Raw genomic sequence first — 20382 nt, 5'->3', positions numbered from 1 at the left:
ATGGCACTTTCAACGAACGATTTCCAGGTTCCAGGTACCGCTCACTCTCAGTTGCGGAGAGTATCCAGATGATCATTGATAAACCATAATTTCGATTACTGTGTGATCCCTGGGCGCCAGGTATTTTACTCTCCTCTTCATCGAACTGTAACCATACGTACAATATGTCTGCCCAGAGTACCAACGAACTCGAAACGCTATCCATTAAACAGTTTCCACTTAAAGGTCAGGTACAGATACGAATTCAGACACACTCACGCTTTTAGAGTGGCTGTCCTTCAACAACAGAACAACATAACTCTTCTTTTTAAAGGTCTATCCCACATGAATTTATAGATCTTCCAATCTATTACATGACACATATATGTACAATACAATCAATATATTACATATCGCAAATGAGATCGGAAATTAATGTCAAATGCAATGAGTAATCAACTCAGTTGAAATTCAGTCTGCGGCATCCACGAATACGTACATATATGGCATATTTGGTGGCGTTTCTCTAGCAGACAGAATTTAATTCAATGTTATACATAGGTTGAGGCCTTACAGCATTACATCAGATCGATTTCGATTTAAAATTGCATAAACGATGGTCTTCCCTTTTTGAGGAGTTCAAGGGATCAAAGGGAGAGCCATTCCCCAAGAAATAGACGCACAGATTGTGTCCGCACATAGTCACATACATATATATTAATATTCGCCTTTTATGTCTTATGGAACAGGCATATCATATTTTGTACAGTGGAACTGACCAAAAACATCCGTGCATCAGCAGCCGTGCCATTCAGCTCTCGTACGATGGCACGTCGCTTGCCATCTCTCTCGATCCCAGGTTGTGTTGGGAATGGGATCGATTGTGCAGGCGCAAAAGTTGGATCTTGTTCGGCCTCGTCCCCTAACAAGTTTTACAATAGTATATTGTAGTATATACACACTGAACGTACAATCTCATTCGATATGTACATGGGAACGAACACTTTACAAACACACTCTTAAAAGCTTTAATATTACTCGTTGTATCGTCGGAACGAATCTATTTCTCTATCTCTATCTCTGTCTCGCTCTTAGGGCTGGGGCTGGGGCAAGCGCGGCAGCATCTGAAATCCTTCAGAGTTGAACTCCGGAGCGACTTCCCTGTCCTGCCCCTAGGTCAATCCCCCACGGATTGGTCCGGGGTTCAGGTTGTGATTAGTCATTTGTTGTCCATTTCTTTGGCACCTGGCGGGCCAGGAGTTTCGTTCTGCCTCTCCCTCTCGCCCTCGCCCTCGCCTTCTCCCCCACCCTCACCGTCCCCATAACAGCGGCGTTTAAAGTCGCTAAAGAGATCCGGATGCTGCGGCAGGCCACGCTGTTGAGGATGATCCACGCTGACCGACTGTGTGGTATTCCTGTGGTGTGGGAAGACAAATGCAACAATTTAGTGGAACCCAAAATTGAGGAGCGCTGGAAGGCCAGGAATGTCACTCACCCTGTCTTCGTAAGCACTGTGCAGCCGTGCTCCACCACCATCGTGAGGGAGTAAAGATTGGCCAAATTGTAGAGGCTGTCGGCCTCGTTGATCTCCATGTCGGGCAGACGGATCTGGGTCTGACGCGGATCCTGTAGAAAGCGAGCGAGCCGCTCGTTCACACTTAGCTTAATGCTGAAGCCGGGCCGGTCGCCATTGATGCGACGGCAGCCGGCGAGGATTTCGCGCACCTCCTGCACTTGACCGGGCGGCGAGGAGGAGAGGAATGGGTTTGACGTCTCGCCGGACATCTCGCTCTCGATTTGCTTCGGCGCCGGCACGGTGTCCACATTGATGTCCATATCCAGGCAGAGATTGACGTCGACGAAGCCCGCTGCGTTCCGATAGCCGCTGGCCCCCCCCTGGATCTCAATTGGCTCCGAAGCTGGGGCGGACTGGAAGCGGGACAGATCCTGCAGTGCATCTGGCAGCCAGGGCGTCTGGGTCTGAGGAGCGCTCTCTGTGGCCAGCTGGGTCACAGTGGTCTCCGTTCCCGACATAAGGGTGTCGTCCTCGCCAATGGTATCGTCCGAGCGTATTTGCGAAAGCAGCGACTTCTTGGTTAGCTTCCGCTTGGGATCATACTTACCCCCGGGCCCAAACTCGTTGCCCGGCCAATCGGTTAGCTCGTCGTCGCCCTCACGACCCGTATCGTGCCGCCGATGGCCGCCATCCTCGCTGTCCGATGAGGTGCTCAGTGAGCTCGAGCTGAGGAAGTCGTACAGCTCGCTGATGTCCATGGACTGCGCCTGCAGAGGCTGCGGTGTCTGGCAGAAACGGCGGCGGCGATGGGTCTTGGAGGCGCTGTTGCTGTGGCTGTGACTCTTTTGCTGGCGCGGCACCTGTGGCACCTTTGCGGGTGTGCTCAGGAGAGCCTCGATGTCGGTGACGGGCACTATGGTGTCCATACTGAAGCTGCCCAGGATGTCGGTGACGGTGAGTACGGATGCAGCAGCGTTAACTGGTGCTGGGGGAGCAGTTTGGCGCTCTCCGCGGGCCGTTGAAGACCTGCTTTTGGCCAGTTCCTCCGGCTGTAGCTTCTGGCCTGTAGCGGACTGGCCGGTCTTCGTGGCGTCGGCATCAGCATTGTCAGTCTTTTGTGTTTGTTGCGCCATGCGATTTATCTTCGAAAGCAGTCCTTTGTTGAGGGGCAACAGGCGGTCGCTGTGCGGCTTGGAGGTGGACGAGTAGCTGCGCGGTCGCATCCGCTGGTATTCCTCCATGTGGGTGTAGCGCGGCATGCTAGAAGAGTGCAGCTTATTGCTGCAACCGATGCTTGAGCCCGCACCCGGCTCCTGTTCATTGTAGCGGTCGCGATTGGAGCGCTTGCGCTTGCCACAGAAAAAGAAATTCGACCGATTGCCGGCGTCCGCCTTTAGCAGGCGCTTCCGAACCGTCCCCGTCGAGGCCAATGCCAAGCCGCTGCATGCGCCGCCCAGCATTCCCGGCTGCAGGGGTGACTCCGTGAAGCTGTGCGGAGAGGCGGCTGGGTGCGTGTCCTTGCTGAACTCAAACTCCATGGACATGCGCTTTATTTTTCGTTTGCGTCGCGAATTGGGCTTGTAGAAACTATGGAGGGAGGGAGGGAGGGAGGGAGGAAGGGTATTCGATTAGCTTACTATTTTTAGTAGCTCCCCTTCGTCGAAGGCTTACCGGGCTGGACTGAAGTTTGTCTCGTTGAGCGAGTCCGACTCGAGCGCCCCCACGCCCATGCGTACGGCGGCCGCGGCGTTCAGGGTCTTGCATGGCAGTGGGAGGCGTAGCGGGAGCATAGCCCCTGCCTTGTCATCCGAGTCGCTGGCCGCCAGCTTCAGGTCCAGTCCGTCTGCGTTAGCACTTGGGTGTTGGTGGTGATGTTGTGCATGCCCGTGACCGTGTCCGTGGCTATGTCCATGCCCATGTCCATGTCCGTGGGCATTCGGTGTGTCCGTGGGGCTGCTCGACGAGTCCTCTGTGGGTTGAGGGGCACAAGCTGCGGGGAGGAGCAGAGATAGGTGTGGCTTCAACTGGAGCACCATGCGTGTGCACTACTTACGCAAATTACCCGTTGATCGGGTTCTGCGACGTGAACCCCACCTACCAACGCCGCACGCCCTGTCCATGAGCGAGGTCTCCTCCAGGGCCAGCGTCAAGTCGTGCGAGAATTGATCCATTTGCGCCGTCTGCAGTTGAGCCTGCACGCCTTGGTTTCCCGTATTCAATTGTGTTTCATTTATATATTATTGCACGTGCGCGGAAACAATAAAAATGCAAACCTTTGGCCCAGCAGCTCTCTAAATGCAACATGCATGTTAGTTAACAGTCGCTGTTAACTATGCGATAGCCGAATTAAATTTACTTATGCCATCCCTGGCGAACACTACATGGGATAGTCGCTATCGATATTACTATTTCTTGCGATCGATATCTGATTGCTATCGGATTTCAGATTGTGTGTTTGCTTTGCTGAAAATAACTATTATTAGGTTTTAATACATATTTAATAGATCTATGCTTAATTTATCTTGCCAAAATAGTTTCTGGTGCAATAACAGCACATATTGTGCAAACGGGCGCGCCTTGCAGGCACCTAGAGATGAGTGAGTGGACCAAACTGGAAAATCGTCTGATATGCAGATTAAAAACAAATTTGTATTTTTCGTCTAATTGCAAATGTGTTCAAGTATTTATTTAATGCGTTATAATTTTTTCAGACTTTATTTACTAGAAGAACCTATGATATGAATCAGAGCTGTCCCTCTGCTGGGAGAGAACGCTCAGATCTTTGTCCACTATGTCTAGCTTCTGCTCCAGTTGCCGCTTCAGGTTGCGCACACGAAGCGTAAACGTAGAGAGGGGCAAGCGATTCCACTCGGCGATTAGCAGGCTTCGACGGATCCGGGCTTTTTCGATCAAGGCTGTCCGCTGGGCCTCTGACAGATGAATTCGATGTTCCTGCTCCGGCTGCGACTGGTGCTTTTCTTCTGTCTCTAAATTCTTATCCGACTCGTGTTCTGCTTCTGAAGGAAGACTAGCGGCAGAAGGCGGCCCACTGATTTTGGAGACCTGGGAGCGTGCGCTGAGCGGATCCTCCTGATAGACGTCTGTGATTTCCGGTATGGCCACCTGGCGTACCTGCGGCGAGCTCGTCCGAGACGAGCGACTTGAGCTAATGGATGAACTGTCCCCACCATTGTCGCGGGGAGTCCGGCACATCTGATTTATTGTCCAGCTGTCATCCATCTGGTCCAGTTCAGAGCCGGGCACAGTGCCGGCAACGCCGCCTAACAGCCGGTGCAGTGTGTACAGATTACCGGACTGGTAGGCATCGCGTTGCTCGGCCACTCTGCCCAGTTCGAAGTTGGATGTGGTGCGTCGGAGACTCCCACCGGCGATGTGTTTCAGGCCTAGAGGTGGGCTGCACTCGTCGCCCTCACTCTGCGTGGCTCTCGACTGCCCGTGCTCGGAACACTTGAGCAGCGCCGCGCTGAGAAACATCTCGTCGCATATGTCGTCTGTCTGGATCTGTTTCTCCGAAGAGGCGTTGGAAGAGGCTGTGGATCTGCGAGGACGCGCCGTCCGCTTGGACCGCTGGACCACTGGACCTGCGGGACTCGAGCGCCTGGCCAGCGAAGCCGCTGTGGGCATCTCGTAGTTGTGGTACTTCAAAGGTTGTCTGACAGACGACTGATCCACGCGGACGGCCAGTGGGTAGCGCACCATCAGTCGGTTCTCGAGAAGGAAGTTTCGCTCGGTCCGGCACTGCTTCAAAAGCATGTTGCGAGGTCTAGAGGATGCGGCGAGTGGTACAAACGCGTGTGAAAACTAAACAAACAAAAAAAAACCAAATATAGCAACGTATGGATATGTGTATTGCCTACAAAACTGAACCTTCAACTGGAATATGCTACAAAATCAAACACGACAGCCGTTCGTCAAAGGCTGACTCCGTTAGCTGTTTAGCGTTTTGTAAATGCCAAGTGGATGCCCTCACGGGTCTTGAGCACCATCTGGGCCTGCAGCGTCAGCTCAGGTTGTCCCGGACGTAGCTCAAACTGGAAGGCTCTCGCTATTCGAGCCGTGAGCAGTTTCATCAGAAGAAGCGCGTAACGACGCCCGATGCAGACGTGGGGACCGCCCGAGAATGGGATGTAGCTGAAGGGCACCTCCGCCTGCAGCTCAGTCTCCTGCATCCAGCGCTCCGGCTTGAAGACGTATGGATCGGGAAAGTAGCTAGCATCGTGGGCCAGGCCGTACATGTTGATCCAGAGAGTAACCCCAGCGCAGTACGTACGCCCCCCGATGACGGTGGAGCGTGTGGTCTGGCGTCCGGTAGTGGGCACGATCGTGTACATGCGCAGCACCTCCTTGAGCAGGGCATCCAGATAGGGAAGCTCATTGAGAGTATCCAGATCGATTGATATACCTAGCGGCAGCTGCCGCAACTCCTCCTGCAATCTGTCCTGTGCCTCTGGATTCATGGCCAGCGCATACAGGACAAAGGACATGGCCGCCGTTGTTGTGTCCACGCCCTGCAATTAGGACAGGATTATCAGATGGAAGCCCGTGAAGATGGAGCTGCCTTAACCTACCGCAAATACAAAAGTGTTGATCTCGTCGCGTATCTCTTTTCGACTCAAGGGCTCACCGTCGATCTTGGCCAAAAGGAGCGTGTCCAGCAGGTTGAGCGCCTTGCGGGGCTCATTCCCTTGTTGCTGGAGCTGTGCGGAGCGCCGATCAATCAACGAATCCATCAGCGTGTGGATAACCTGAAGCTGCTCGCTCAGCTCTCGCCACAGCCGGGTTTGCTTAAAGACCCAGTCGGAGGCCAGCAGGGGATTAATCATGCGCTTGAACAGCAGTTGGCTGCTGCGGTGGAAGGCTTTGATGATGGGAGAGTGCGCCACAGACTGCGTCTCCAGCTGCTCGCCCATGGAGGTGTCTAAGGAAGTATGACTTGAGATGCTTTCACAACGGGGCAGAAAATACTTACCCACGATAGCGTCCAGCAGACAGGCAAAAAGTGGATCTGTGACCTCGAGGAAGGAGCCGCGGGTCTCCTCGAGCCGCTGGATCAAACGATCCGCATGCTTGGCCACACTGGGGGCAAAGCTTCGAAGAAGGGTCGGCCGAAAGGCGGGAGTGAGGAGCCGCCGCTGCTGCGTCCAGTGGGAGCCATGGCTTATTAGAAGACCGTTACCGATGAGCGGCTCCAGCTGGAGGAAGGTCTTGGCCTTGCGCAGGGTGGGATCGTGTAGCGCCTCGCGCGTCTCCTCTGCTGTGTGCAGGAACACCCACAGCTGCGGCCCCAGCCACAAACGGTAGGTTGCGCCAAAGCGGTCACGTAGCTCTGTAAAGACCAGAAAGATGACTGCAGACCCACAGCTGACGATGAGACCTTCCTCCGTGTCTAAGCTCGGTTGCTATTTGTACTCACACTCGGGCCGCAACTTGCCCACCATTTGGGCGTTGCCCAGCAGCGGAAAAGCCCAAGGTCCGGGCAGGCTGCTGCCCAGGCGCAGCAACGCCCACTTCTGAAGAAGCAGTAGCAGTCCCAGGCCCACCAACAGCAGCACCCAACAAGGCATATTGGTTAGTTGATACTATCAACTTGTAAGACGAAGCGATGTGTAATCTCACACCGCCTCGAACTGACTGCCGACTATACCGGAATAGAATCGAGGGGAACCTCAATCAACAATCAATTACCGATAATCGTCTGCCAGCATTCAATTGGCAATCTAGCTAACATAGGCCCCATATATACATATGTAATTTATACTACGTAAGTCTCGGCGCTGCTTTACCTCCCAACAGAAAAATAGCGGAAAGAGATAATATTACCAGACATGTACATATATGCATGTATGTGTGTAGTTGTGTAGTATTGCGCTTTGGGTTTATTCGGATTAATAAGTTCATATGTATGTGTCTATCTCATATTGGTTTTTGTCTGGCTTTTTCAATAAAAACCTTCCAATATCTAATCGGGCTAGCGACTACGGCAAAAAATGCACTTCTGCACCCAGTTGCTTAGTTAATCTTTCTGCTAATCAGCTCTCAAATTCTCAATAAGCCTTTAACACCTAGTTCTCAGACTTCTCTAACTTTGTTTTGTTCGATTTTTTGAATATGTATTTTAGCCCTGTTTTGCCAATCGTGTGCACTATCACCCCTAGTAACAACCAAGATCGAAAATCAAATGCAGCCGTTTGACCAACCTTTCAAATACCTCATTTTGCAATAAAATTCCGTTACTCAAAATACGCCCGCTTTTTTTTACAAAAAAAAAAAAAAACACAATTTGGTATTTAAAACATTTAAAACGTTAAAATGGAACATGGGAAGGAAGGTAACGTGATTTGGAGGCTTGGTCAAACTGCCCTTTTCCGTTTATTCATCGATTTTTACAAACGATACCTCAAACAACGCCTATTTAATTTACCTATCAAAGAACAAAAATAAAGTCCAAGATGACTTTTGTCAAAATTTTGGCTGTGTGTTAAAAAAGTTAAAAGCCTGCTTTGTATTTTAAGAGAAAAGTTCCTGGCTTTCCACGAGAATTATGTACTTTAAAATGTGCTCCCCGTCATATAATAAAACAAATTGTAGAGCCAGGCGAATTTGCTCATTACGGTGATAAAGACTCGAACTGATTTCCTTATATTTCAAAATAATGTTTTGTCTAATTTTCAAAAATTGTCTTCAACCTGAACAGCACAACATACAAGGCAAACATATTCTTGAAGATTGCCAATTGATATATTAAATCAGCTTCCCTTGGGCTACATGCACTTAGTTTGTCTTGGCGTGAGTCCTAGTGGCTTTCGTAAGAGATTCTTTGAATCGTGACTCCATAGCTTCCATCAATAATAATTCTCATTTCTCTTAAAAGTTTTTAACCAGGGAATTCAATAGAGAAGTTATATCTGTAGATAATCTCGACCGATTAAAAGCCGTTGAGACTCAAACCTTTTTATTTTAGACTGGACCAATAGCATTGAAAGGCATTTTAGATTCCGGCTTTTATGATCATTTTTATACCCGATACTCAAAATGAGTACTGGGGTATATTAGATTTGTGGTGAAAATGGCAGTGTGTAACGTCCAGAAGGAATCGATAGGAATCAGCATCGATAGCCGAGTCGATTGAGCCCTGTTTGTCTGTCCGTCCCTATTAGCGCCTATTGCTCAAAGACTATAAGAGATAGAGCATTTTATACCCGGACTTCAACAACCGGATACTACACCAAAGAGGATATCCTGTAGTGGAAATTGTCTCTGATTTGGGTCCTGGAAACTAAGGACTATGGAGACAGCTTGGTATATCAGAAAGTGTGTTACAGGAATTTAAAAAAAACATGTTTTAATTTTTTAGCAAAAACCACATCTGATAAAGGTGGTCCGTAACCACTATGTAGATTCCGGATTAGTCATTAACGGGAAAAAATTTACTAAGACGACAATCCAACAGACAATCAGTCACTGTGCTAAGTCAGAAGTGTCAATATTGTTTAAGATTACCAAAATCACATAAATGTTCGATCGCTTGCTAAACAAAAGGTAAAATTGGCAACGCAGCTGTTTTCAAATACAACCGCCAGCTCTATCAGACGCTGCTTTTCGTTGGGGTTTGATGTCAAGAATGCATGCGAAACTGCGGATCTCTTTAAAATTCTTAGTGATTGGTTTGACGTTTTTAATTCAAAACTGTCCAAGTCAAGTTCAATTGAATCAACTCAGGCTTATGGAAAACAACTTGAATTCCAACAAGACATTTTGAAAAAATTTTTTGAGATAATGCGCGCTGAGATATGTGGCAAGTCCCATAGGCTCCCTTTCCAAAAAGGTATACTTGTAAATAACGCATCCCTTGATGGACTATATAGGTATATCCATGAAAAATATAAAATGGAATATATATTAACAAGTCGTCTTAACCAAGACATTGTGGAAAATTTTTTTGGTGCCATGCGGTCGAGTGGTGGACAGTTTGACCATCCGACTCCACTTCAATTTAAGTATAGATTACGAAAATATATAACAGGTATGAAAAATTCAAACAATCAACAAATAATTCATTTTAATGAAATGAGCCTGAAGATTTTGAATTCGAAATCGTTAACAACATACAGATAACAACATGGATGAGTTGACGGAGGATGCCATCGAATACTTAGCAGGTAATGTTATTAAAAAGTTGGGACTTTCTAATGAGCTTTCAGAAAGTTCCACATCGTTTGCGAGCCTTTTCTCTCCTCATAAATGATACTTTCACTGCCACAAACTGAACGACACAAGTATCATATTTCTATCATATGTCTATCATATGTTTTGTCGGGTTAAGTCTCGCATTTGACTCGTATGCGATATCTTTTGTAAGCGTTTGGTTTGCTGGGTTATAGCACATTTTATTCACAGTCCTTGATGTATAAGGTTTTTGGTCATGTCGTTGGAGAGGACAGCAATGTAATTCCAAACTTCGTGGCATGCCGAAATTGTTTTACGGTTTTCAAATTTACTGGTGCCACGTCCAATTTGGTCCGGCATAAGTGCTACAAGGCTGTTGGAATACGCCTATTCAACTTTCAAATAATAACATTAAACACTATTAAATAATACTATCGATATATTAAGTATTATTATGTTAAGTTAGTCTGGTCACAGTTGAAGTGAACACTATTTCCTCTTTCCTTTCTTCTCTCGAATCGAATGTATGTGGTACCGGTGTTACAGTCAAAATATAATCAAAGAATATATAAATAATCATTGAAAAGAAAACATTGTTTAATACTGCGTTTTTTTTATTTAATATCATAACTAGTTAACCAATAAAGGCTACCAAATCTAAAGAGAACGATAACGTTTATGAACCTGTCGTAGATGCCGAAACGAAATTATCAGTGACAAAGGTCGTGACGAAGTGGGTCGTTCAAAATTGTCGACCATTTAGTATTATCAGCGATTCAGGTCTTGAAGACGTTATATCAGTTGCCCTTGATATTTTAAGTCGTTTTGGACCAAACGTAAACATTATCAACCTGCTACCTAATCTAACAAAGAGATCGCGTAACACAGACTTATACAATAAGGAACTTCAAGCTGTCACAGAAGAAATAGCCTTAATGAAAGGCAATGATTACACTATCACGTCAGACGCATGGACAGATACCTTTTCGCAAACGTCCTATTTAGTCCTTTACACTATATATTTAAAGGAAGCATAAAAACCCGTCTGTTGGAAATGATCTGCATTAAAGGTGAATCTGCAACAACAACATTGTTATCGAAATGTGAAGCAAATGAGGACAACAATTTTTCTTTCTTACTTTTATTTATTTGCAGGCACATTAATTCGCACTAAGGTGGAGCAATGTTTGAATTCTTTTGGTGTTAGATTTAAACGACGCCATTATTGTTACAGACAGTGGATAAAACATGATATCTGCATTTAAGGAATCAGCTCAGATTCATTGTATACATCATTTGCTAAACAATGTTGTTGAAAAAGCATTCAGAGCAGTTCCAGAATTGTTTCAAATCGAAAAAAATACGCAAAACTGGCTAAAATTTCAAAAGGTCCGGACAGAACGTAAAATTCAAGTTTAGTCGTGTGTCAGACGAGATACGATAGAGCACAAATTTTAAATGAAATAACAAAAATGATTCGCTAAGATGGGTTGAATTATAGCGACTTACTGCAGTCACAAATTTACTCTCCAAAATCGAGGAAATTTTAAAATTCTTGTTAAGAAATGCAGAAGTAAATCCATCGATCTGGCTACTCTTTTCTATCCATGTATGATGCGATAATTTGTTTTTCTGCGAATGGCAAAAACACAGACACCAACTCATATATATACATTCAGCTTCATGTGAATTGCTGAATGTTAACACGGAGAAGTCTCAAACTGCAAGAGTGTATTGGTGTGCGCTGTACTGTACAAGAGGCTGCGTGCCTTGTATATGTATATTTTTCAATAATTCTTGAAGTCGGAAAAATATTCGACTATGCACTGGTTATTCTCCGCATTCATGCTTTTCAAAAGTTCATCAAAGACTCTATTTCAGACAAAGATATTGAACAAAAAGTGGTCAAGAACTGGTCCTTGAGCATGCATATCGACTCAGTACTCTTTTAAAGTTCTCAACGAATTATAAATGAATTGCGTTGCTTTTATGCCTTCTGTAAGGCAATACATATTAACCCTAACCAACCCCATATTAGCCCTTACCGATACTAACCCTAACCGATCCCGATATTATACTGCGATAAGTTTTATGCGATATTATTCTGCGATATGATACTGCGATAAGTCGGAGGAGGATTTGGACGATCGACAAGAAGAGAGAAAAGACTTGAAATAAAGAAGTTAATAAAAACTAAACGAAGAACTGCGCCACACTTCTAACAAATCAATTGATACAAGTGGATAGAACTCTCACTATTGAAGAGTGTAAGGATATGATGTGATCGTTTTTCGCTGATGACAAGGAGAACATAGACCTGTCGGCGACTTGTTAAATAAATGCGAGGAGTTTTTAGCTGATTTTATCGAACCACTTTCAGGACAGTCAGACGAAGAAGTCTTGACAAGGGAAATAGTGGCGTAATCCAATATACGAGTATACCTATGAAAGACTACTTCAATGTTTTGCACTGGTGGAATGAAAACCAATCGCAGCTCCGAATATTATATAAATAAATCTTCAAAATATTTACAACACCAGCATGGTCAGCTTCCTCCGAAAGAGTGTTTTCCCTAGCAAGGAACTTAATTTGTGAAAAAAGAAACTCCATTTCAGGCAACGTCGACATGGACAGAACTATCTCTAAAAATATCCCTGAAATCTCCCAAGAGAACTACCCCCAGAAGTTTCCTTCAGTTGCGACACCTTCAGTAACGACAGGAACATTTATTTGTATATATATATTCCTAACGCGACAGGAAAATTTTGTAAAAACAATTATAAGTGTAAGCTTTTCAAAAATGTTAAATGTATCTATTAGATTTAAGTAAATAACTTTCCACAAGGATGCGTAAGGTGATTAGCGCATTAAACATAAGTGTAAACTTGTAGCGCTAGGATAATGCATGAAATAAACAAACAGTATTTCTACTTTACGTTAATGCGCTAGTCACATGGAGTTCACATAGTTTGGAACATACCACGTCGATAATGAAGCCGAAGGACTCCAAGAAAGAGGACAAAGCTGGCGAGAAAATGGAGAATGTTTCAGAGACAACTCCAAAGGAGAAACGGGGGAGCTTAAAACCGAACATAGGATCTCAGAGTAAGGTAGGCAGCCGCGATACGATGACACCGAAATTGACGCAAGATTTGACCAAAGCTGACGAGAAAAAGAATGATACAGGGACACCGTCAACCCGAGCTGACGAGAATAAAAAGAACGGTTCAACGGTTAACGAGGAGATGGCAAATCTCCTGATCAGTGATTTGTTTGTGATGCGGGACCGCAGCCGCAAACCGTAGGAGGCACTCCACCGCAACTCGCAAGAGTTCCAATACGCGAGGAAATATGAAGTGCGACACAAGGCGCGCATGCGAAACACAAGAAGCGCCTCAACGGGAGGCCAGAAAACTGGTGAGGAAGGACTTTTCGGACCCGAAGGTTGGAAAAATTTAAGAAAAAAGTCGCAAAATGGACTAAGCGCACGTCTTTTATAGGCTGCAGAGTCGCAGTAGCCATTCTGCTGCGTCGCTGCGACTGCGCTTTCGTCTTATTTACTGGCGTCAATGAAGACTTCGGCTCTGGCGTTCGGGTACTGACGCGTCATCATGAGCCAAACAACGAGTACACACACAATAAGTTTCGACAAAAATGTGTGTTTGTATGCTTCTTTCGTTTTCAGAGATCTGATGCTGATGCTATTTGAATATTTGAATGTATGGGTGCAGACGCATTCTCACGTACTTTGCGTGTGTGTGTTCTAGTATTGCTGGCCGCTAGAACTGAAATCCTTCTATGGCAGCTAGTTAATATTATTTTTTCATTATTTTCTTTTATTAGATAAACAAATTACGGAATTTAATGGGGACGAGCCCATCAATGTCGTGCAGTTTGAAAAATGTAATGGACGTGGTTATGACTTAGTGGACTGCATAATCTTTTGAATATTGAGCTTATTTATTTATATTGGTTATTTACTATTGGTGGTTATATTACAAAGTATTTGTCGATGATGCGGCGGTACAAACTATGCGTGCGGTTGGTTTTATCTAGAAATTTCTACTAACTTCCACTCCACAAAAGAAGTCGAGCCAAAAGGGAATGGAAAGATGATGCGTTGCGACGGTCTAATGCAAAACGGTACACATATGTAGATGTATGCGTGTGCAGTTGCGGGCTTTAGCTATACGTGTGAGTACATTACAGCTATGTTTTGGACACAAGCAATAACAACAAAGCTATGCGCGTAAAAATAGTTACTTAAGCGGTGCAATACAATCATGTGCATATGAATGGGGCAGTTGTAATATACACGAACATTAAATTACAACTAGGCGCGTAATTTCTTAACAATAATAAACATGATTATTTTTTTTACAGCGGGATTTAAGGAAAGATTTTCTTTGAAAGACGGCGATTTTGACCGGGTCGAAGGGACAAAAGCAAATTAAACTTAATTCACTAATCGAATCTAATCTTTTTACTACACAAAATAAACGCTCCCCGTTGTGAGTTGCTGCGGAGACTGCAACTCTACATTTATACCCGATACTAAGTCAGTATGGCTCTCATCCGGCAGACGCCGCTAATATTAAACGACACGACAAAGAGTGCGTGCGAGAGAGACAGAAAATCAGTCTGAGCGTGACGTCGGGCGCTGCGTAGCCACTGCAAATTGATTTGTTCCTTTTGACTATGAAAATGATCTGATCTGATCCAGATTCAGCAATCTGATAGATATGGTCGTTATCTATGATTCTGCGCTTTTAGTTTTCTCGAATCTTCAATATTGTGTATGCCACAGATTTTGTTTCTTTGTGGGGGCGGAAAGGCGTGGGGCCAAATTTTGAGATAAACGTTTTATAGTGAGATCAAACAGGAGTGTGGATACCAAATTTGGTTACTTTTGCCTTAATAGTCTCTGAGATTAGTGGATGCTCCAGATTTTCGTCCTTTGCGGGGGCGGAAGGGGGTGTGGAGAAATTTTGACACAAAACGGTCAAGGTCCGATATCACAAGAGTGTGTATACCAAATTTGGTTGCTCTGGCTCTTATAGGTTCTGAGATCCTTGAACTCATATTTTGCAATTGGCAAAACCGACCATGAAACCTGTGTGTTAGAGAGAGACAGAGCGAGAAAGAATGAAATTGTTTTCTTGATTCTGGCTATAATAATTATACGATCAGATTTTCAGATTTTGCACTCTAGAAGATATAGTCATCTTCTACGATTCTGCGTTTTTAGTTTTCTCGTATCGTCGAAATTGTGGATGCCACAGATTTTCGCTCTTTGTGTGGGCGGAAGTGGGCGGGGCAAAGTTTTGAAATATTCTTGTAGCAGTGACATATCACAGAAGTCCGGATATAAAACGTCGTTGCTCTAGCTCTTATAGTCTTTGAGCACTAGGCGCTGATAGGGACAGACAGACGGACAGACAGACAGGGCTCAATCGACTCGACTATTAATGCTGATCAAGAATATATATACTTTATGGGGTCGGAAACGATTCCTTCCTTCTTGTGGATCACCACAAATCTAATATACCCCAATACTCATTTTGAGTATCGGGTATAAAAAGTGGTTTGTGAAGCACAAACCGAAGCGTAGTTGCGTCTTAGGTTGATTAAGATTTCAAATGAAGAAAATTTGAATGTTAGGCCTTTTTTTAGATTTAATTGCAATGAAAAGCCTGAAATAATGCAAATAGGAGGCGGCTCTTATTTGTATATTGGTTTATCAAAGCAATTAAACAAATTATCGGTGATTCAGAATCTTCACGATATATTAAGTATTGATGTTAATGTTGAGGGGCTTCCATTATTTAAAAGTTCTCGTGCACAATTGTGGCCAATTTTAATTAGAGTAAACAATTTAAACAAATGTCCGGTCTTCCCCATAGGTATTTTTTCGGGTCACAATAAGCCATTTAATTCTGAAGGGTTTTTGTCAAAGTTCAAAAATGAGTTGTCCGATTTAAAGGCAAATGGACTCACCATTCAAGATAAAACTGTTCACTTGGAAATTCGAGCTGTTGTTTGCGATGCTCCTGCAAGAGCATTTGTTACAGGCACACCTGGACACACGTCAAGCCACGGCTGTACCAAATGTATACAGGTAGCGCATAAAGTGGACTTTACATTAACTTACAGCACTAGTTGTGCAGAGTTAATAACAGATGAAGCTTTTTCAAGCCGAAAGTATCCAAAGCATCATAGTAGTGATTATTTAACGGTTCCGTCCGCTTTTGAAAAGCTTGGGGTCCTAATGATTACCCAAGTTCCCCTAGATTGCATGCATCTTGTAGATTTGGGTGTAATGCGAAAATTTTTGGAAAGAATATTTTATAATAAAGTAAAAAGTAAAATTTCTAAACAAAATAAAGTTACGATTTCCGAAATATTAACATCAATGCGAAGTCATATACCCAGGGAGTTTGCACGGAAGCCCAGAACATTGTTAGAGCTTCCGAACTGGAAAAGCACTGAGTTTAGGCAATTCCTATTGCATACTGGGATTGTAGCTCTTAAAGATACAATCCATGAAGAGCTGTACTATGTCTTTCTATTGCTGCACTGTGCATATATATAGACTACTCGGCACGCAAAAACAGCGCGAAACTAATATAGAAAATGCTCAACAAATGTTAAATCTGTTTGTTAAGAACTTTCCTATTATTTTCGGTGAAAACAGTGTGTCCTACAATGTTCACGGCTTACTTCACGTAAGAGAGACTGTAAAGCAAGTCGGAAACACGATTTCAGGATCCTCTTAAGCTTTTGAAAATTATTTGCAAACTCTTAAACATTTTGTCCGAAAGCCAACACATATCTTAGAACAAATATTCAGAAAAACAGTCGAAGATAGGTACGTTGCTCCCGGTAAAGAACCAGTATTGTTAGTAGGCAAGGTTTTAAAGATTCAGAACAGTACCCTAAAAGATACAAAGCCAGATCATTTTTGCTTTGTAAGAGGAGATGTTCCTATTCAAATCGAGTCATTTGAAGTGGAATTAGGATAGATTTTTATTATAGGTAAAATAATTAAAAACATTAGATGTTTTTATAGTGAACCATTAAGTTCGCCTCAGTTAGGTATATACTTAGTCAATTTAGAAGCACCAACGGAGCTGGAAAAGTTTTCGGTAGAAGACTTTGAACGGAAAGCCGTTGCCCTGCCATATAAAGGAGAACTAGTTTTAGTTCCGCTGTTGCATTTTCCATAGGTTTATTTGCTACCTTTACTTATTTTCATTTGTAGTATTCTTTGCTTATTTTTAAATGCATAAAATGGAGGTGTTTAGTCCGTAGGCGTAATTGAATTACGAATTTTGACAGAACAGTGATAGGACGACGACTGAATAATTTGAGGAACTTTTATGATGAGCCCATTCCTTCATCCAGCTTAGGAATTTATTTAGTGGAGACAGAACCCTCTCAGACAGAAGAAATATTTGCGTTAAGTCAAATTGAATATAAGGCTATAGTGATGCCATATTTAGGCGAGCTAATAGTAATGCCATTGCAACATCACGTACAAAATTAAGTTGCTTTGTTTTACTTTTTTAAAAATGATCTTTGAAACTCTATTAAAATTTCAAAAGGAGGTTTTTCTTCTAACTGAAATGCGCACTTTACGGAGTGCGATTTCTATTAACTTGAAATATGAACTATGAACTAAATTGTACATTGCTTTTCAGATCAACAAATTACATCGATTCAACAAATGCCTGTGCTGGTTGAAGCAGTCGCAGAGCAGCCTGGTACTTTAAAAAGTCCAGTCAGGCAGCAAGGACAGGGGCAAACAGTCGCAAAATGTTTCCCTGTTTTAACAGTCCAGGGACTTCAAGAGCTGGACATGCGAATAAACAGCACAAATAGAGAGATATACGTAAATATGTTTTAAATCACAATTTCATTCCTATTTTAAAAGTGTTCTTTTTACAGATTGATGCAATAAAAACCGTTTTGCTACCGAGCGGCGTCTCAAAAAATTTGAAAAATGTTTTGGCCAATGAAGTTGTGTTGGCCTATAACGTGGACGGGGTGCAGGGCAAGACTGCGCTAAAAAATGTTGAAAACTTTAATGGAGTTTTGATTGGTAGGCTTATTTTTTTTATGGTTTTTTTGTATGCCTATTATATTTGTATTTTATATTTATAGATGCCATAACTGTAGATACAGGGACTGGATCGGCTGAAGTCCAGCTTAGTAGGCCCCTACAGCTGTAAAAAAAACGCTACTTCAAAACCAGTACCACCGCGAACAGCAAACCTTAATTAGTTAATTAAAAAACTAACATGAAATATATAAGAAAATAAAAATCGAAATATGAAATGACATGAGAATTGATAACCTACTTCATGGGTACCCATTTCACTAGCTACTACATGGGTACCCATTTCAATAGCTTCTACATGAGTACTCATTTCACTAGCTTCTACATTGGTACCCATTTCACTAGCTACTAGACGAGTACCCATATCACTAGATCGGGGGTAAACGATGTGGTGTCGCTGGTGCCCATGTCGTAGGACATTGCGGGTAAAAATGGAAATGATGAAAAGCATTGTTAAGGGTTAGTAAAGAAAGTACCCATGGTCTGTTAGGGAGTAGTGATATCACCACCTCCGAAATAGTTCCCAGTGCTGCTGGGTATGTATACAAGCCTGGTGGCAAGCTTCTTAGAAAAGTGTTAGTACTCTTAAAGGGCACGCAAGTGTGTATGGGTATGAATGCGTGGAATGATGGATAGACAAAAAGCGCGCGCGAATCTTGTGAGAAAAACAAGCGATTCGTTTTTTCGCTGGTACGTTGCGTTTATTCCCCATTAACTACATTAAATTATATTAGATTGCTCGTTTTTTTTATATCTAAGTGGGTGCAGAGTAAAGCTCTACGTTTGGGTGGCTAGAATCTCACCCCCTTATCGGCAAGTGAATGCGTTGAGTGTGTGTGTAAAGTCAGTGCGCAGTGAAGTGCATTATATTAGCCATTATATTAAAATGAATATACTATTATAAATATTATTATTAACCTACATAGTTGGATTATTATAAAATACTATGTCGTTCGCTAATCAAAAAGATAACCGAAAAACCGGTAGAAAATTAATTATTTCTTCTTGTCTCAGTGGGTATAGAAATAGTTCGTCCGATTTCCCTGTTAGATTATTTAAGTTTCCACAGAATTTATTAATGTTTAATAAATGGGTTGAGGTTTGTGGTTTGGATAGCAATTTGCTGAAAGAAAAAAACTGCACGAATTTGTGACCGACATTTTGATGTTAAGTATTTAGGAGTGTGTAAATTAAAGGCGAATGCAGTTCCAACATTAAACTTGTCTGAAAATACCTTATGAACTGCATTCAATGCAGATCTTTGTAATGATTACGAATTTTCAGAAAATAAACAAGACAATGAACCAATAGGAACATTTTTGCAGGCTAAGAGGATTAAACTGGCAGATGTGCATAATATAATGTCAAACGAACTAGAGCAACAGTACGTTTCAGAAGCGCCTGATAAAGTTTCATTAGAAAATAAAGAGTCGATTAATATCAAGTTCTGTGAAAATTGCTTAAAAAGAGAGCAAAACGAGAAATATTATAGAAACAAATATTATGAGTTAATGGCTGATCAAAAAAAAGAGAGAATGGCCTTAAAAAGGGTTGTATATCGCAGGAATAGGCGTTACCGCAGCCGCAAACCGTAGGAGGCATTCCACCGCAACTCGGATGAGTACCAATACGCGAGGGAGTGGCTTAAAAAACTGACAAAAATGAAGTGCGACACGGTGTCCCAGGCGCATGCCCCCAGAAAACTGGTGAGGATGGACTTTTCGGACACCACGAATCATGCGTCGAGGCTATAGTTTGGCCTCGAGGCCATGAGACTGAAGACTGGTGCTCCGAGTGTGGCTCAGAAAGTGTGCCGATGATGCAGACCCGAAGGTTGGAAAAATTTAAGAAAAAAGTCGCAAAATGAACTAAGCGCACGTCTTTTATAGGCTGCAGAGTCGCAGTAGCCATTCTGCTGCGTCGCTGCGACTGCGAATTCGTCTTATTTACTGGCGTCAATGAAGACTTCGGCTCTGGCGTTCGGGTACTGACGCGTCATCATGAGCCAAACGCAGAGAGAACATCTTTGCATGTGTTAGTACACACACAATATCCTCTAGTACTGGCGGTGGCGATTGACCATGCCCGAACTACTGATTTGGCTGGTTCCTACGTGGGTACTTTCCGGACTAAGCCTATAGTAAACGAACGCCGAACCACTCAAAGAAGAGACAAAAATGTTGCTCTGTATACTCTACAACCCACCGCGCACCAGCCACCGTACTAGTTCGGTTGGGATGCAACGTCTCACCAGTAGACGAAGAAACGAAAAAGCATGAGAGGAAAATGAAGACAGCAGTTAGCTAAAAATGATGCTGTCCTGCTTTTTTCCAATTCCTTTCCCTCTCCCTTTTCTGTTTTCGGTCAGTGCATTGCTGGAATGTTCTTTTGCGTTTGGAGTTTGTGCAAATCAGTGCGGCTGACCAAGTAATTATAATTATTCAATTATAAACAGTAAGTCAAAGCAATTTAATTGAAAATGTATAGCAAACGGCATTTGCGTAGGCTTAACAAAGAAATAAAAGACAAGTATACCGACAAACTTAACCGTGCTAGCGGAGAAACAGTGTCGTGTAGTGA

The 20382-nt window shown here is 43.5% G+C and overlaps 3 protein-coding genes across 3 annotated transcripts; all 3 read right to left on the bottom strand.

Moving 5' to 3' along the window:
- Positions 1-439: 439 nt before the first annotated feature.
- Positions 440-3666, bottom strand: LOC6600452. Its single transcript, XM_026992594.1, has 4 exons — positions 3549-3666; positions 3167-3485; positions 1475-3082; positions 440-1394 (listed from the first exon to the last, which is right to left on the bottom strand). The coding sequence occupies exons 1-4, from the start codon at positions 3664-3666 to the stop codon at positions 1199-1201; spliced, it is 2241 nt and encodes a 746-aa protein (XP_026848395.1). The 3' UTR covers positions 440-1198.
- Positions 3667-4166: 500 nt separating this feature from the next.
- Positions 4167-5224, bottom strand: LOC6600453. The gene has a single exon (XM_002025522.2). The coding sequence runs from the start codon at positions 5213-5215 to the stop codon at positions 4217-4219; it is 999 nt and encodes a 332-aa protein (XP_002025558.2). The 5' UTR covers positions 5216-5224; the 3' UTR covers positions 4167-4216.
- A 117-nt stretch (positions 5225-5341) lies between these two features.
- On the bottom strand, positions 5342-7316 carry LOC6600454 (probable cytochrome P450 311a1). The gene is made up of 4 exons (XM_002025523.2): positions 6930-7316; positions 6486-6863; positions 6085-6434; positions 5342-6024 (listed from the first exon to the last, which is right to left on the bottom strand). Exons 1-4 carry the CDS (start codon positions 7078-7080, stop codon positions 5452-5454), a joined length of 1452 nt encoding a protein of 483 aa, XP_002025559.2. The 5' UTR covers positions 7081-7316; the 3' UTR covers positions 5342-5451.
- Between the last annotated feature and the right edge of the window lie 13066 nt (positions 7317-20382).

Source organism: Drosophila persimilis, unplaced genomic scaffold (assembly GCF_003286085.1).
Source record: "Drosophila persimilis strain 14011-0111.01,24,50 unplaced genomic scaffold, DperRS2 tig00000766-arrow-arrow-pilon, whole genome shotgun sequence".
NCBI lineage: Eukaryota > Metazoa > Arthropoda > Insecta > Diptera > Drosophilidae > Drosophila > Drosophila persimilis.
This window is presented reverse-complemented; position numbering and strand designations above follow the sequence as displayed.

Coding starts and splice junctions, on each gene's coding strand:
- LOC6600452 (XM_026992594.1), bottom strand. CDS start 3,666: ATGGATCAATTCTCGCACGACTTGACGCTGGCCCTGGAGGAGACCTCG. Junction 3,486..3,548: donor CCGATCAACGGGTAATTTGC/GTAAGTAGTGCA, acceptor TCCTCCCCGCAG/CTTGTGCCCCTCAACCCACA. Junction 3,083..3,166: donor ACAAACTTCAGTCCAGCCCG/GTAAGCCTTCGA, acceptor CTCCCTCCATAG/TTTCTACAAGCCCAATTCGC.
- LOC6600453 (XM_002025522.2), bottom strand. CDS start 5,215: ATGGTGCGCTACCCACTGGCCGTCCGCGTGGATCAGTCGTCTGTCAGA.
- LOC6600454 (XM_002025523.2), bottom strand. CDS start 7,080: ATGCCTTGTTGGGTGCTGCTGTTGGTGGGCCTGGGACTGCTACTGCTT. Junction 6,864..6,929: donor GGGCAAGTTGCGGCCCGAGT/GTGAGTACAAAT, acceptor GTGGGTCTGCAG/TCATCTTTCTGGTCTTTACA. Junction 6,435..6,485: donor TCTGCTGGACGCTATCGTGG/GTAAGTATTTTC, acceptor ATACTTCCTTAG/ACACCTCCATGGGCGAGCAG.